Source organism: Chaetodon auriga, chromosome 10, assembly GCF_051107435.1.
Source record: "Chaetodon auriga isolate fChaAug3 chromosome 10, fChaAug3.hap1, whole genome shotgun sequence".
Lineage (NCBI taxonomy): Eukaryota > Metazoa > Chordata > Actinopteri > Chaetodontiformes > Chaetodontidae > Chaetodon > Chaetodon auriga.
This window is the reverse complement of record NC_135083.1, coordinates 16575662-16593354: the sequence shown is the minus strand read 5'-3', so window position 1 is coordinate 16593354 and position 17693 is coordinate 16575662. Positions and strand designations below refer to the sequence as shown.

The 17693-nt window shown below is 41.8% G+C and overlaps 1 protein-coding gene across 7 annotated transcripts in view; it reads right to left on the bottom strand.

Moving 5' to 3' along the window:
- Window positions 1-17405, bottom strand: part of LOC143327026 (band 4.1-like protein 1) — a 39050-nt gene extending 21645 nt beyond the window's left edge. For 6 of the 7 annotated variants that reach the window (XM_076741145.1, XM_076741147.1, XM_076741146.1 and 3 more), the window contains exons 1-3: window positions 17092-17326; window positions 1781-1869; window positions 1292-1438 (exon numbers count right to left, since the gene is read on the bottom strand). In XM_076741145.1, coding sequence (XP_076597260.1) covers window positions 1292-1438; window positions 1781-1852 — 219 coding nt within the window. In that variant the 5' untranslated portion in view covers window positions 1853-1869; window positions 17092-17326. Of the gene's footprint in view, window positions 1-1291; window positions 1439-1780; window positions 1870-17091 lie in introns of all 7 variants that reach the window. The other variant, XM_076741149.1, reaches the window with a different exon arrangement.
- Window positions 17406-17693: the final 288 nt, after the last annotated feature.

Below are 17693 nucleotides of genomic sequence, written 5' to 3'. Positions count from 1 at the left end.
CAGCTTCTTAAACTGCTGTATTTCTTGTCACCCTGCAAAGCAAAGATATGCATTTTAAGCATGTGTGCATTTTAGCGTGGAGAGACAGCCAAACGAAAAGTGAAACGACATTTTGAAATCATTGAAAATTCCAATTATGCCTCCACATGTGTGCAGAATTGCTTACCATAAGTCTTTGGAAAGGAAACTGTGTGTTTAGCTTTGCAGCTGGAAGCACCTTAAAGGATAGGTTACATTTTTGCAGTTTTGGCCTTCATTTCTTCCAGCTATGATAACTATATACCAACAAGAGTACTGGATGAGACCTGGAAACATAGTAAAAAAGCCCAACATCGAAGTATGATGGAGCACAGGACAAGCAATCCAACAGGTTGTGAACTAGATCTGATCCAGGAGAATACAACTCATCTTAGCAACCTATAAACCTTGAAAATCATAGGTAAAGCAAGAAAAACCATGATTTGTTCAGACAGAGCAAGGTCCCCTCTATCAAAGGCAATACAAACCATTACAATCACTGTTATTTTGCTGTTATTTTATAGTATCCTACATTTTTTCCTAGCTTGTATGTTGCTCAAAAGATTGACTAAAATGTTCCATGCGGGACCATGACACAGTACATGGTGCACGTATAGGTCCTGATCAGGCCTATTTGTGAACAGTTCAGCCAAATTAAATGAACCCATTTCATGTGCAGGCAAAAATGAAAGTAGTCAAGTTTCTGGCCACAAGAGCAGATTAATGACGGAATTTGCAGAAAATTGGCAAAAAGGGAAATTGATGTGTATTTCTATCCACTATTGTTATGAGAACATTAGGAGTTGGATGCAACAGTTTGGTTTGGTGCACTAACACTAATAGCCTTACACTTTTGAAGAATAGGACACAAGAAGACCACACATTTAAAGAGCATCAGTCAAATCTCTAACAAGCACAAAGTGATGTATGAAATGAGATGGAAATATGGCATTTCAGTTTCTATCAATCTTCCAATCAATTTCATGTCTTCAGGAAAACGAAGGCTTGAGTGACATCTAAGTCACATGCTTATGTTCACTAAATCTGTTCCTTTTTGAATCTCCAGCATTTCCACTCATTGAAAATGTGCATAAAAAGATGCACTAACAGAGGGAGGAAGTCAGTCTGTAAAAAATGCTTGTTTGTTTTCTCTTGTTGGCGAACCATTTTCGTGATGTCCCAGATTGCAGCAAATAGCTCAATAGTCATTTCATGTTTCATGGATTGATCAGCCATTTTCTGGATCCTCGATGATGAAAAGCAAGTAACATACCTCAACTGCAGCCTCATAGTCTGAGCCGTCGAGTAGAGTGACTTTGACAGGGACAGTCTTGGGCCGTTTGGTGGTTTTCTGGGGGGATTTGGAGGCTTTGCTGGGGGTCTTTTCTGAGCTATCATCTTCCCCGTGGTCCTCTGGAACCTGGGAGAGAGAAAATCCTTCCTCTGAGTGGGTGAGCTTCAAATCACTGTAGTTTGTCTTCCATTTTAAATATTTCAATTCTGAGTCTCAAGAGGCATTATGCACTTGTCTTGCAAAGTGATTTAAAACCAAAATCTCTAATCATGTGAGGCAATCATCAAATGCGTGACATGGTGTGGGCTGCTGCTCTAAGATGTTAAGATGTTAAGATGTTAAGTCACTGGCACACACAGAGGGGGCTAGCTGCCTTGCATATCAAACAGAAAGCCGGAAGGCCCCTGGGTGATTGAAAGGCCTGAGTAAAATGATCTACAGCTGCTCTGAGTTCCACAGTGCCCCCACCTGATTGGCTCTCCTGGCGTCACCCTCCATTGCGCTCTTCATTTCCCCAGCCAAAGCCTTCTCTGTTGTCATTGAAATGGATTGCAGTCCTGCAACCACACATAAACATATTCAGTCAACATCACATCTTTTCCTGTTCCAGAAACCAGTGTTGAGTGTTTACTGCTGCTTGAAGTCCAATCCGCCTATAGACTCCTGATGGATTTGACTTATGAGATTTAAGCAAAACACTTTCCCATCTGCACACACCATAGGAAATCACTTAAACTGACATGTTGGTTTAATGAACGGCCACAGAACAGATACCTACACTGACATCACATCCACTTTCCTTTGCAGCACACAGCTACGATGTGGTATTTTTTAATTATCCCGTACCACCATGCAGATTGAGTATCTTTGTCACATGCATGGTCAATGCATTGTGCACAGAGAGATGCTGAAAGAGGGTAGCTCAGGCAGTGCTGGCTCACAGCCTCCCACAGGAGCACTCTGCATGAAGAGTGTTGGCTTCAGGACGCTCTCTTCTCACACTAGCAAAGGAGATAGCATAAATTACATCAGCCAGCGAGCCCTGCGGCACCGCACAAGACAGCAGACACACCGAGATAGAGAATGAGAGAGAGAGCAAGGGAGACGTCAAGGAAGGAGAGGGCACTGGGAATGTGACAACAATCTGAGGATGAGACAGGAGGAAGGAAAGAGTAGCACGGACTAAAGGCAGAGGTTATGAGGTGAGAGACACCAGAGAAGGGTAAAGACAAGGGCTGGAGAGTGAGACATATAACAGTGCTGATACAATATCGGGGCGAGGTGGAGACAGATGAGGTTTGTCATTTGAAGGTGACCATTGCTATAGTGGAGCTGGACTCTTGCACCGCGCTCTTTCTCCAGGTGCATACAGCTACAATAGCTGATATTCAGATTAGGTGGTGCAGCTAAGAGGAACAAACTATCTGAGATAAAGTCCAGACTCAATCTGTAGCTTTTGTGAGAGAAGTGAGCACGAGGTCACAGGTTTAACATTCCTTATATGCCAGCTGAAAATTTCAAAGATAACATCGGACACTTTCTTCCAAATTACAGGGTGTTAAAATTCGACACTTCAGCCAGTTTTTTGAGAGGGACTGGATTGTGATGAGAAAGAAGTGCAGAATTTTATGTAGGTGCTTGCTCTTCCCAATCTGGCAAAAATATAGGGTGGTAAATGCCAGATTTTAGGGTTGTTCCTTTCCTCGAGTATATTTCTTCTCTAAGAATTTCCCCATTTTTCATCCTCCAGAGAAAGGCTATGCACTAGAAATGTAAACTCTGCTGTATAATATAACAAAGTCTTCTCAAGGAACTCCAGGAACCGTCTTAGCCGAAGGCCATGAAGCCATAAAGCCATGAAGCCATAAAGGGAACATGCTTTTCACTTCGGAGCAAACTGTCATCAGCTGTTGATTTGCACATGAGAAAAATGAAATGCTCTAAATTTGTATCTTATCACACACACTGTGAAGACATTTGTAACACAAATAACCTCCAAGCTTGAATGTAAAAAGTGTGAGAAAAAGCGTAAAGTAAGGTAAGAGGTTAATGAGAGGAAGGGATTAGTGAGGAGGGGACATGGGAAGCTCTGATAAAAAGTACAAAGCTTCCAGGGAAATCTGTCATTAGGGAGGAGCAAAACAGAAGCTTAATTTGGTCTAATAACGGCCAATGAAGTGTTTGTAAACCAGGAAAAGATGGTAGTATTTTCCCCCAAAGATGAGGCCCTAATTAAGATTTTTTTCCTCAACCAGCTGTCTGAGCACATCTCTGTGTTTATAATTTGGGAAGCAGGAACACAGCAGCACGTCTCAGCTTTCATGATAGGTCAGCCTCCCTCTGCATAATGAAGCCGGATCAAAGAGGAGTGCAGTCTGGCTCCAGGAAGGCTGCAGATGTCACACTCACACCGTGTGGTGTCCCTTCACCACTCTGAAGGGCCTGCGGGTTGCTTAATTCATGTAAATACTGAATAATAATGTAATTGATTTTAAAAGATATTCTCATTATGACTTTATATTATATGTCTGAATAACATTTTGTGGTGTTTCAGGTTAAAGCAGTAAGTATTTTCTGAAGCAGACTTTATGTAGATTTGTCTGTACGACTCATGGTTATGCAGTGAAACAATGTCAAACAAAGTCAGACATGGGACGTGGCCAATTTACATGAATGCATTAATACGCTGCTCTATGAAGAAGAAGAAAAGTCTGAGAAAACACAGCATGGAGCTTACTGATGAGGGACCCTGTTTTATCAACATAAGTATCTCATCAAAAGTGTTCTTCAGCGAGTCAAGTCAGGGTGCAGATTCTGTTTATGTGGCATATTTCATTAAGAACGGGAAATGATTCAATATTTACTGCAAATGGTATGATCATATTATTAGTAATGATATTATCATGGCACTGCAATGTTTGGTCAGCTGGTCCACCACTTTGACCTAGACTAAAATATCCTAAACTGTGTACAGACATGTCCAGACAGTGGATGAATACTGACTTTGGTGAGTTTTCCTTTAACGCCACCATGAGGTTGACATGAGGGTTTGAGTTTCATGCAGATATCCATGATGCTCAGAGGATGTACTGTAATAACCTTCACTCCATTCAGTCCTACACTTTGGTGCTTCATTGACCAAATATCTGCAAAGTTAATGACATTCCCATCAGTCTCAGCTGTACTTTGTGTTTATTGCCGTTCAGCAAATGTTAGCATGCTAGCACACTAAACTAAGACGGTGAACATACACAGTAGTAAACATCACATCTGCTAAACATCAGTGTGTAAGCATTACCAAGGTTACCAATTCTCATACTTCAGAGGCTTTCTGTGTTGGTCTCAGGGTCACAAACACTGCGACAGCAACAGAGATTAACAGATGAATGTATTGTGGTCAAAGTCTTTGTGTCACTATGGTTAAACCAAGTCAACATTGGTTACATAACCCCACATTCTGTGAGTATGGGCTCTTCAATTACTCTGACTGGTGCACAACGCTTAGCATGTTTTTCATGTGTGTGTGAGTGGTTGGGTGGCTCATGGAATTAAATCACTGACCATGGATTTCAGTCATGTTGACATGATAAGGGTGATGGTCTCCAAGCTGAACAACCCTGGCATTATCATTGTGACCATGTTAACATGCTGATTTTAGCATTTAGCTCAAAGCTGAAACAGAGCTGTGCCAGACAGCCCCAAAAATGGAAGCATGACTGTAGAACTTTAGTGTTGTTTAATTGTAAAGTGGGGACACCTGCAAAAGGATCCTGGTCTGATTTAGACCTGAGACCACAGACCTGTTCTCACAGAGTTTGAGTCTTAGACCCTTACACCACCATAACATTTCATTTCATACAAAAGCTCGTTTCATATAATCAATGGTATATACTGAGGAACACCAAAGCCAATTCACATTCTATTCTTTTACCTTGACAGCCATCTCTAATCTTATCTCATCTGTTCAGCCAATCAGATCTGCCCACTGTAATACCTTCACTGCGTGCGAATGTCAGCCCCCATGAAGCAGCTGTCAGAACAATGTACCAGTGAATCACAAGCAAACTTGAGAGGAATTTTAATAGATCGGTGTCAGAGACTTTAGGGCGCTCATTTCACACACATCATGATCGCAAGGCCAATCAATTCTTTCATTTGGGTCACTTTGTGATTCAATCACTCCAACTCCGCATCAGTTCTGGTCTCTGCACAACTAATCATCTGTGTGAGGGAGATGATGGAGACCGAGATTTGTGAGGTGCTGCTGCTGCTTAGACTCAAAATTCCTATAACAGTCATTGTCTTCAAACAGACTCACATTAAAGGTCTTTCTCCACAAAAATCGTCTGGAGCCCTTTGGTTCATGAACTTCAAAGAGCAAACGTCAAGGGAAGTCTCTGTGAAGTATGACAGCGTCGGGGTAGGTGAAGCTCTGAAAACAACGTGCAGGATTGAAGGCCTCCGAAAATAGTCGCATTAGGTGAGCTGACTTTTCTTTACTTAAATAAGACAGAAATAACTTTTTTATTTATACTTCAGGAGTTTATGGATCAAATTAATTGTCAGAGTAGATGTGGGGAAAGTGCTTATATCAGGATGGTTATGGAACTGATGGACATCATTACGCTCAGACACCACCGTGATTCTGTTCTACAGGTTTAGCATTTGCTTGAGTTATAGACGACCAAAGTAATCCCAGACAGCTTCCTCTCTGCCTCCACTCTTGTTGATTAATCTTAGACTGTGTGGGCACTGTGGTGTATGCGTGCGTGTCTGGGTGTGTTTTTGGCCTGATGGAAACAAAATTGTACCTACAACTAACTAAAGGTCGCAGCAGTCCCAAACTACGACTGATGGTAATTGTATCAGGCATCGAGTGACAGAAGTCAATGTGATATTGATGGAAGAAAAGGGGAAGCTTTGCAGCCCACTCTCACTGTTTATCCACACTGTTGAACGAACACTACTCACCATGTTAAAGGCCTCGAAAATCTACTGAACTAAACTCCAAACAATTTTGGTGATTTCACATATTTTTCTGTCTTTGAGTTTAGGAAAACTGTGACTTCACCCATTGGTTTGTGGAACACTGTGTTGGGATTAAGATCATCTTGTTTTCTTGCAGACAGAAGTGATCATATTTGGACAAGAGGGTGGAAACGGGGATAGGCTTCTATCCTGATTGTTATGTGACTGATAATTGTGTATTCACATATCCCAATTCATTTAAGGTCATGTTTTTGACCACCTTATGAAGTCCAATATTCATTCTTTGTTTTTGTTTCTTGAAGAAAACATCTAGCTCTCTAGTTGCAAAATGCTTCACAGCTTGCTAACTGTGTCTGTCTGCCATTTCGTGCTGCACAGGTTGCATACACTGAGTTTTCAAGCTTTTTTTTTTGCTAAAAATAGCTGCCTGCTGGGCCAAAAATGACACTATGAGAGCGGTGAGAGTGAAACAACTAAACATGTGGATTGTAAAACCAATTCAAGGACCTGGGAGATGCTATGAAGCTTCAGAGAGCTGAGTTCAATGATAATCCTCTATGGGTTTGTCACTATGAGTGACCCCATTTATGTTACACATACACCATTTCAGCCAACAGAATATACAAATGCACTCAATTGCAAGATTCACGCAATAAAAGTATTTTTGAATCTTCGTCAGTTTTATTGTATCTTGACTTAGTCAGGTGTTGAACCTCTACAGTCGAGTTTTTGGTATTGTTAAACTGTGCTGCACCTCACAAGTGAGTTAAATTGTCTCCTTGACCGTCTGAACAATTAGTACATGTGTTCTTTCCAAAACATTCAGTCTGTCAGGATGTTCGCTCTGAGATTGATCCTGTTTTAGTTCAAGAACCAAGTAATTAATACTAATAGTTTGATACAGCCAAATTACTGTCTACATATTAACTCAAAAGTGTGAGTTCTACCCAAAAAGCTTCATTGGTGTGTCACTGTTGTCTATTTGTGTCATTGCAACCTCGACCCCTCGAGATTTTGACCAGATGTAAAAAAGTATGTCAGAAGCTCTCCAATCATTATTCCTTCAGTTAATTGTTAATTTGCTGTAAATGTTATTTCACTAGATGAAAGTCTAAATTCTTTTTCAATGCTTTTTCTGCACTGCACAAAGAATTCCTTTACTTCTTTGTACTAATACTGTAAATATTAAATTTAAAAAAAAGCTTTAAATTGCAGAATGAAACTCCAGTCCTGACTATTCCCTCTAAAATAAAGCATTAATTACCTCATCATTCTGGCTGTTGGTGGCACACTTGATCCACCATCCCTTTTATCTTTTGCCAAACCAGGTATAAAGATTTCTTACGCAGGTAAAACATTTACCTGGATAAACCCTGTAATCCATTCAGGATGGGAGGGGGCCATGAGTCATTTACACCTCCTAGGCCGACTGCCACAAAAGAGAAGCGTGTACAGATGGTACTGTACTGTATGGGTACAGTACCATCGCACTGTATTAAAACAGGACACATCTGCAAACTAGTGTTTTTCTGCAGCAAAGTACTTGCCCCCGCATTTCAAACATTTTTCACCACACTCAAAATATTTCTTGTCTTTTTGGTTGAAAAGTAAGGATGGTACATCTGAAGTCTATGATGTACTGCATCTCCAACAGATCATATCTTCAAATCCAATGAATTTGCTTTGTTTCCATAAGACGCGTCGCCTATTCAAGTGCGTTACAAAACACTGCAGGCATCAGTAAGATAAGCTTATGTTTAGCTGATCAGCCATTGAAAGTCTTTTAAGATAAGCGAGATTCAGCTTAAAACAAACACACACTCATATTATCCTCAGAGACGCACGCACACGTGCACAGACTTCCCCGTCGCTGAGTCCTCTCTTTCAGGACTCATGTCAGTCTATCAGTCAGTGCATCTCTGGAGATGACCTCCTCTGTGCTCTACATTTCGGAGTCAGTCCAGATACACAGTAATGACTACTGAGCAGCACGGCTGTTCTGATGTAAGCCTGGATCAACTGCAACACTGTGAAACCGCAAGTCTCAAGCTGCAGAACGTCAACTCCTTTCCAATGAAAGGAAGCCAAATGCAGACAATGTGACGCCCAAAAACACTCATCGTCTGCAGCGGGGCGGCTCAGATAAATTGCCGGATGGTAACGGACATGATGGCTGATCATCTAGGGCAGAATGATGTCCATGATGCACAGTTCACCATTGCCTGCCTGTGCCCATTTGTCTTCATGCCATCTCTCAAACAAAGAGTCTGTCAATTTAGAGGCCCCAAAAATTGATGCATTTTCAGTTGCCCACAGGCCCATCATTCATCAGCAGGTGGGCAGGAGAAATCTGTCAAATATAGCAACTCAAAAATATGTTACGGTAGAGCAGGGGAAACACAGCTTGTGGATTCCTCACGCTCCTCAAACACAGAAGGCTGTCAGGAAACCGTACATGTGCTAACAGCGTCAAGTGTTTGCCTTCCTCCAGAGTATATTAGAAAAAAACAGGTCTGGTATGCAGTGTGAGAGCGAAACGGTGACGAAAGCAGGAGTCACAGTATCATCAGCACTTCCTCTGGTCACAATAACAAAGTTTTGGGAGAAAGGTGTTTCAGAGAATCAGAGCCAGACTGCAGAGTTGTTTCAAACTGATTTTGACCAGGTTTTAGGCAATGTATCATAGGAAATCCCCATGAATTTATGCAGAAAACCTGCATTATTTCTGAATAATAACCCACTCAGATTTTAAAAACATTTCTCAACATTTTGTGTCAGGTTTTAGAGCTCTCATCAGCACAACAGAGCTGCCTCCCCCTCACTGTGGATGCCGCTGATTGCTGTATTTTACAGCTTTAAGATCAAAGTGCAGCATTTAACTCTGCAGATCAGACATGAGGTGAATCTGTACTCATCTTTTTATGACAGCTGCTTTGCTGTTGTTGTAAGAAAAGCATCATCCTCTCAAGCGTTTCTCAAAACATTCCCCAAAGAATTTCAGACCCCATACTGCATTTCATTATTACTTGTTTCCACTTGGTCACCTTATTTGCAAATGCAATATGTGTTTCTATACAAACCAGTGATTCCAGCAGCTTCCCCCACTGTCAAAGTGCTTTTATTACAAGATGCCAAAAGAATCTGTTGACGTAAATTAACAAAAAAGAAAGAAAAAAAGAGCTTCCCACTCAGGGACTAGTGGCACCCTGTCTGGCTACACAGAAGCTGGATGTGAACACAATGTCATTTGTGATGTTCAAGACCATTTGAAAATTGTGAAAATCTCAACAGACACATCTTTCAAGAGGATGTTATGTTTTATTTGTTTCTTGTAATTGGGGTTAACTGACCCTTTAATGAAAACACAATATTTTAAGTCACTGACTTGCCACAATGGTCCATGTAGCCATTCTGATGTTCTGAATGAGAAAGGGCTCTTTACATAAGGGTGCACCAGCTCATGAACCGCCTCACTTGAAAGATTAGGATGTCGGTGATAATGAGGTGATGACAGTTAATGCTTATTTTTACAGAAAGGTATGGCTGAATAATTGATCTTGTAACAACAGTGTCACAGAAACAGGGTAGAGATCGTAGTAGAAGTAATGGTAACAGAAGTAGTCGTGTAATGTGCTGTGGAGAGGAGCATGCAGAGAATGTGCTTACTGTGATCTCCAGGCAGTGTTCTTCCTTTGCCAGAATGTCTTTTTCTACATCATTTACAAATATGAACAAAGCATGCCCCAAACTGGACTCCTGATAATTAGGCTATTTATTAATTTGGAGATTTAAAGGGATATCACTTTTGCTCAGAAACAAAGCCAGTTTGCTCCAACCAAACCGCCTGTCTGCTTTCAGGATGTTTTAAGAGATAATGACTGTAAATATGGATCTAAGTCTCTTCCTCTTCTGGCAAGTGTAAAAGTATCCTTGTTCTTTTCCCAGGAGTTAATTGGCCAGGTTGGCTGCCCTAAATTTTTGGCACTTTTTGGAGGTTAATCCTGCCCCATGGTGCCTTTGCCTCGCAAACTTCAGTGTTTATCGTTCAGTGTGTTCAACGCAGAGGGACTGATGGTCTGCCATGGCGAAGCGCCAGTATTCAATAAAAGTTCAGCTGGAAAAAACCTTTGTGGTTTTCAGGAAGTCCTGTTTAAATGATGTTGTGTTACTGGCTTGACATTAAGAAAACAGAAGTCAAGGCCAGGAGGAGGAAAACTGTCACTCAGCCACACTGTTTTCCAGCTGACATTAATAAATTAACAGGGAGGCTCAAGCTAGCATTGCTCCAGGAAATGTAATTTAAAAAAAACAGTTAAACACAGAGGGTATAATTTGGCCTTTCAGTAAAAGAAAAGAAATTATTATTTTTTGTTGACGCAGAAGGCAGGCCAGTGTGCCTAGTTTGTTGGGATGTGCGTACAGTGGTGAAAAAGGCAAATCTTGAGCATCATTACAGCTTGAAACAGGCTAAACTGGATGAGCTGCACGGACCAAAGCACTTCGATGAAGTTAGTGCTCTTCAGACGAGTTTGAGTGCCCAACAAGCAGCTTTCAGAAGACCACATGACAGAGACAGAGATGTTACACTGGCGGGGTTTGTGCTGAGAGCGCTAACAGCTAAGAAGCTGAAACTTCACTCAGCAGAAGAATTTGTGAAGGAGTGCCTTGTTGCCACTGCTGAGCTGTTAGCACTGAACAAAATTGTGCAATTGGGCATTTTGTGACAGTTTTCAGGACATGAAACATAAACAAAGGAAATTAACATATTTGCTAGATCATTTAATGTGGAAGCAGTTGATGTGCCTGAACATGAAAGCAATAACAAGCTCCAAGCTAAGTAGAACAACCTCTCTCTGCTGGAGTTCTACAAACTGTGTGTAAGGACTCAACACGGACTGTCCCACAGCTGTAAAACCAGCTGCGAGTAGCATCATCATCATCATCATCGCTACCATCTGATATCAGACGCCTCGCCAAAGAGAAGCAGTTCCAGCCATGGCATTAGAGGTTAGTGTGATATATGTGTTCAATTACTTAGCATGGCTCTCGAAGGATGTTATAAAAATTGAAATGGCCCTAGATAGGAAAAAGGTTTATAACCTGCTACCTGCTAAACTACAGACACTCCCACCAGCCTCAGTTGTATTTTGTGTTTAGTGCTATTGTTATCATGCTAACTTGCTAAACTAAGACGGTAAATAAGGTAAACATTATACATGCTAAACATCAGCATGTTAGCATTGTCACTGTAAATATGTTAGCATACTGACATTAGCATTTAGCACAAAACACCACCATGTCTAAGTACAGCCGCACAGAGGAATAGCATGGTTGTAGACTTACTAATAATACATATATACATCTTCACTATTTATTTTATTTATTATTTATACTTTTTTGGTCATTGCTAGCATTTTGAATCAACACTTTACATCTATCCTTTAATATAATGAACAGAGTGCAGCAATACCATAATGATTAGCAGACATGTATAAAGCAGCAGCTGTTGCTAAAAGGCAATACACATTTTTGTGTAAAAAGCATTAGACGTACTGTGCAAGTCAGTCAGTCAGTCAATATCTACTGTGCACTGATATTAGCCAATCACTGAACCTTCCTCAATGAGCCTCCCCATGTTATCATGCAGCTCCCTCCACATCTCGGCTTCATAATCAGTGCTTTCCTACTAATGGCATGCACAGCCAGTCCATCAATCCTTGCTGGGTGGAGGCAGGCTCTGGCAAACCAGGTACAGGACGGTGGGGGTTGGGGAGGTGGGAGTGGTGAAATGTCCTTGTTGAGGGGAAACCACATACACACATTCTCCAAACCGATGGCACTCAGCAGTCTTGGGAGAAGATTGCATAGCACGACTGTTAAGTCTGCTGCAAATCATGTCACACCACAACACAGATAAATGATGCGACTTACGAACCAATGAGGCTGCAAGTTCATCCTCCCATAGAGAAAGTGAGCCCAGAGGGAGTGGTGCTACCTGCGTCGACAGTACAAGTACTCTCTCATGGGAAGGGTCTGCAGTACAGCAGGGGGAATGACAGGGGTTAGCAAAGTTTCTGCACTTCATCATCTGAAGCACTAACTTCCCTTTTTTGAGCTGATATGAAAAGACTGATTGTGTGATTGCAAACTTGTCTGTGTCTGATTCATTATCGCTCGGAGTCGAAGAAGGTGGCAAATGTGCGTATCACAATCATTAGAGCAGGGGGGGAGGGGGGTCATTGTAAAGTTAATCCTCACTGATTAAAACAAATCAGGCAGTGAAAATTCTCTCAGAATGAGCTGTCAAAATGCATAGTTTGATTTATGAGATGAATATCTTAAATATTAATCAGTTTACACGAGTGGAAGCGCCAACCTTTTCCATTTGACGCCACAAAGTAATCTTACACCCATTTAGTGAAGGAGGTCATGTCAGGATATGTAACAAGGCATGGGAATATTACATTAAAGGTCAAAAGCAATTTGAATTCCTGTGATGTGATTGGCGCTCAGGCTGCCAACCTATTGAGATTTTTCTCTCAAAAGACCCTGATTATTTTAAGAACCGTCACTTGTGTGGGTGACACTGATTGTGAGACATGTTGACATACTGTTGGCACACTCACTGACAAAACACAGTCCCTGCTGACAAACGTGCTGCAGCAGTTCACATATACAGTGAGAAAGAGCACGACAGACTGCATATACATATCACACTTTTCATGCAACAGTCTATAGTGTGTGTTAAATACTGCTGTTTAATGCAGCATCACACTACATGCTTCAAACTGACCATAGAGTGGAAACAGCTCCTCTTCAGCACAGCCTCGACAGAAATTGAACATTATGAGTTTCAAAAAAGTTCATATTTCTTGCAATGCTTTGTCATTGATTGCATAACGTCACATAGGTATTACAGTTATTGCATCCACTGCCTGTGTATTTAAGCAGCCTGTAAGTAAGTAAGAACAAAGTGTGGGATGTACCTCCAGTAAATGGTTTCTTATTGGGAGTTATGAATACAATACATTCAATAATTTAGGTTGCATTTGTTAATTATTTTTGAATTTATGCGATAATGAATTACTTAGAAAAAGAAATGAACAAATAAGCCCTACAACTCCACTTTATATTCCACTTTATCACAGCCATGCTCAGTTAAGCTGAAGACAACCATCATTCTCCCACTCCTGCAGTAAAAGCATTGTCTGCATGCTCATAGTGTACACACGCATGATTCCTCACGTCCCTCAATGCATTTTTTAATGGCGTTTTACTTGCAAAGTCAAATAGACAAAAAAACAAACCACGTCCTCACTCGTCACCGCACTGACAGGAAAACGACAGGCGCACACGCCGTGCCTGCAGCGCAGATCAATTCTTTTTCTGTCTGACCAAAGAGGAGTGTCGCCACTAACGATGGTTAACACAGAGACATCAGGCGTGCCTGTTTAAAATGCAGTTACCATGGGAACCCTAGCCTAACATCGTCTGTCAAGCATATCAAAATAAGATAAAGAAAAAGAAAATAAAGGAGAGGACTGACTGGAGAGACTGGAGGCATTATTTTGCTAGCTGACACATACGCACTCGTAAGAGAGAAGAAGAGGTGAACAATCACCTGGCACCGTACTGCACAATGTGACACTTCATGTAGAGGGTGGGTGCGCCGAAGTGACACGGCGGAGACAGTGGTGGTGGGTGGAAGAGGACGACCGACAGTCTCATGTACAGTAGGATGTCTGCTTCTTGTCCGCATTAAAACGGTCTGCCATGAATACAAAAGGTTGATGAAACAGGATGTAGATCTATGATGCGTGTCACACTGGAGGGGTTATTTTTGAAAGCATGTTAGTTGTACACCCTTTGGGGAGGACAATTTGTTGTTCACAAATCTGGTCAGACTATTAAAATCAAATATGCAATACCTGATGTACAATACAGCTGTTAAAGTGAAACCAGTGGGCTGGATTCTCTTTTATGAGAGAGATCATCCTCATGACCTTTACTGCACTAATGTCTAATGTGAAGTTCTGCCAAAAGGTCTTCAAACATAGGACTGGTAAATGATAAAAAAAGAAGAAGAAGCTATTCTCTGCTCATAACTTAAAATAGGAGTCTATCTTTACTGGTATTACACAAATCAGTCAGGAGGACGCAACGTTTTACAACATCCACATGAAGTACTGAACACAGAAGCTGCCCAGTATATTATGTTGTGTAATATTCAGATTTATCTTTCATCATATTTTACTGTGGGAGACTAAAGGAAGATTGTTAGAAATGTTCAAACCTACTCTTGAGCTTTAAGTGCTTCAGCATTCTTTCATTTCATTGAGTCATTCAAACTAAACAGGTCACCACAACTGCAGTACGTCTCAGAGCGCCTTCAGTTTTCTTTTCAATTGAAAACAAGCTTATAATACATTTATATGATCTGAAGTAACAAGTTTAGCTCTCAGCAATCACACTCATTTTCTCCAGAAGATGCACTTTTTCTAGTTTTAAATTGAAACGCTGTCAGTCTCGTCTTACGCTTGCATTTGATTTGTGGTTTGCTGTTTAATGATGGCAATATACCTTTGTCAAACTGTGTTACCACTCATAACTTTAATATGATGTTAGAGGGGAGATCGCCAGAAAATGGGACGTCTTGCTGAGTTGGGCATTGTATCCTACAACACATCATTTGTGATGATAATGCAAAAAGTGACAGTTTATTACATGCTGTTATCTTTAATATGCCTTTGAAAGCTCCTCTCACTTCTAAGCGACGTGAGTTTATCTTGTGGAGAATTCCAATTTGGCTGCGAACAGACCACTGGCCCCGCTTCAATGAGCTATTACAAATCGATCACAGGATGACTTGAAATAGGACTCGAGGGAGAATTGTGTCGAAGTGTGCTACCTTAAACAAGCATGCACGTTGAATTTACGTGCACAGAAACACACACACACACACACACACGAGTGCATCCTGAGGATATACATCGCATGACCTAACCTTTACCCTTATGGCATATGCACTGGTGACAGATTGCACAGAGGTTACACATTGACCGGGAAGTAATGGAGTCGCTGCCTGTGAACACCGTGAGTACATCGGCCATATAACCTTGCAAGTCCCTCCCTGTTTTAACTGAAGATTTAGCCTGAATGTCTGTTACGTCTTACCTGTGATAGATAAGAGCAAATTGCTCTGTGGGAAATGTAGCATGTAATTCCATTACTGTATTACCTGCAGTGAAACTCCTTGAACCGCCTTGACAACAGCCTAGAAAACAGATACTCAATATTTCTTCCTGTAGGTGCTAAACACAACATGCATCCACACAAAGAGGCTTTGCCCTTTAATGTGAACAAGCAAAGAGGTGTGACAGAGGAGCAGTACACTGCTTATAGCTGCACCACTGTAATGCACACCAGGGAGGCTGAAAGTGGAGCAGGTGAAAGAAAGGAACATGAGAGTGGAGGATGCACGGAGGGAAAGAGGCATGGATGGACAGATGGATGGATGTGAGGTCTAATTTGCCCCCTCCCTGACTCTGCCCCCACAAATTCAGAGTCTGGGAGTAACTGTAGCCTGTGGCTGCGAAAGAGCCAGATACACAAGCACTGACAGTCTGTGTGAGTAGGACGAGGGTGAACAGAGGGATGCATAATGTTAACTTTTATAGTCTGACTAGTCTGGAGGTGTTGGAATAAAACTTGCTGAATGGTGCAATAATGTAGTTTTTCCTACATTGCATTATATTTGTGGACTCTCTGTCATTTCAGTCTTTGCTGCTCGTTTGTTTGTACTGCGTTGGTTGTGTGTGTCCCCAGAATGCTTGAGTTTGCTTTATAGTCGTATGGTTCTCGCATATTGCTGAATCTGATATAACTGTCAAAATCCGCTCTGAAATTTATTTTGTTTATACTTTACACAACACAGTCTCTCATTTTAATTCACTTTGTCTGTCATCTTAGGAAAACATGTTCCCATATGTATGGCAGGATCAAGATGCATTTTAAGAAGACAATTATAAATAAGAGGAAAACATCCTAAAATGTGTCATTGTTTTGTGATTGTGGTTTACAGCTGCTTTCAGTCAGATTAAGCTCATTTCACACCTTTATCTTTTGTCATAAGTGTGAAGTTTCTTATACAAAGTCCCCTGATTTCGGTTTCGGGGCATTTCTTGTTTAATAATCCACTTTCCCACAGTGCAATTCACACATTTAGGAGACCCACCGACTGCAAGAGGCGCCCACGCCTGCCCCCTCTGCCACACCCGCGACAATGCACTCAGTCTTCAATTAGCTCATTATCTTGAGCATCAGCTGTTAGCCCATAGCTCCATTTACAGAATATCACAATCCTTACGCACACTGCCATGTCCAAGAATAAGTCTGAACCGATGTAGGTGGCTCAGATGCGTACAGAGGAGCTGATCAGGCGATGTGATTCTGTAAGAAAGAAAGGTGCACCTGCTGACTCTTTCTGCCTACTGGGCCTTGATATGCATGAAATAAAGGCTGCCCTGATTCTATGCAGCTCATTAAAGCAGCTTGCCGACCATATTGGTCGGATTAAGGCTCTGTGGCAACACCCTCTCCGTCCGTCCATGACACAAAGCGGTGTCTTTGCAGGGCATGCAGAGCAGCGGTTTTGTGCAAAGCTTGTCACCGGTAAGATGATGCTGCCCGCTCCCTCCTTACAATGTCATTTCACAACAACCGGCAAATGCAGCATGCACCTGTTCGGCTGTCACCAACGCCGTTATCAGACGAACAAATAAAACGCATACCTGTCCTGTCAGGTCCGGGTGTCAAGCTTCAGTCCAGATTCTGATCATTGAGATTGCAGGAAACTGGAAGACGGACGCCGCCACCACCCCAGAGCGCCTTTCCTGTGCCGCGGGAGACGTCGCCCTGCAGGCTGGGACCGCAGACAGGCACGAGCCGGCGGGGATGGCTCACGGTCGGGGAAGGGCTCGGAGGAGAGTAGAGGGGCGTTTTCACGGTGCAAGCGAGGGAACTCCTAACGTCGTGCGTGATATGCGAGGAGGACCGCTCCGCTCATGGCACGCAGCGTCTGCTCCCACTTGCTTTACTGGTTTTCGGGTCATCAGAGCTGAGGGCTTCTGGATTTTCGACCGCACATAAGATGCTCTAAGTCCTGCAGTTTTACTGTCAGCTGGACACGTTTTAAACACTTGTCATTCATCTTATTGTAATTTCTTTTAGACATAATTTGGGGAACTTGATTAAATTTGATAAATATTATCTTCTGAATGAGTTTTCTTCATTAGTAAAACTGATTCTTATGTATTTGTTTAACTGGCAGAGCACATTAATTAACATAGCATCTCAAGAGCCTCTTTTTCATCTATAGTCCCTCCACAGATAA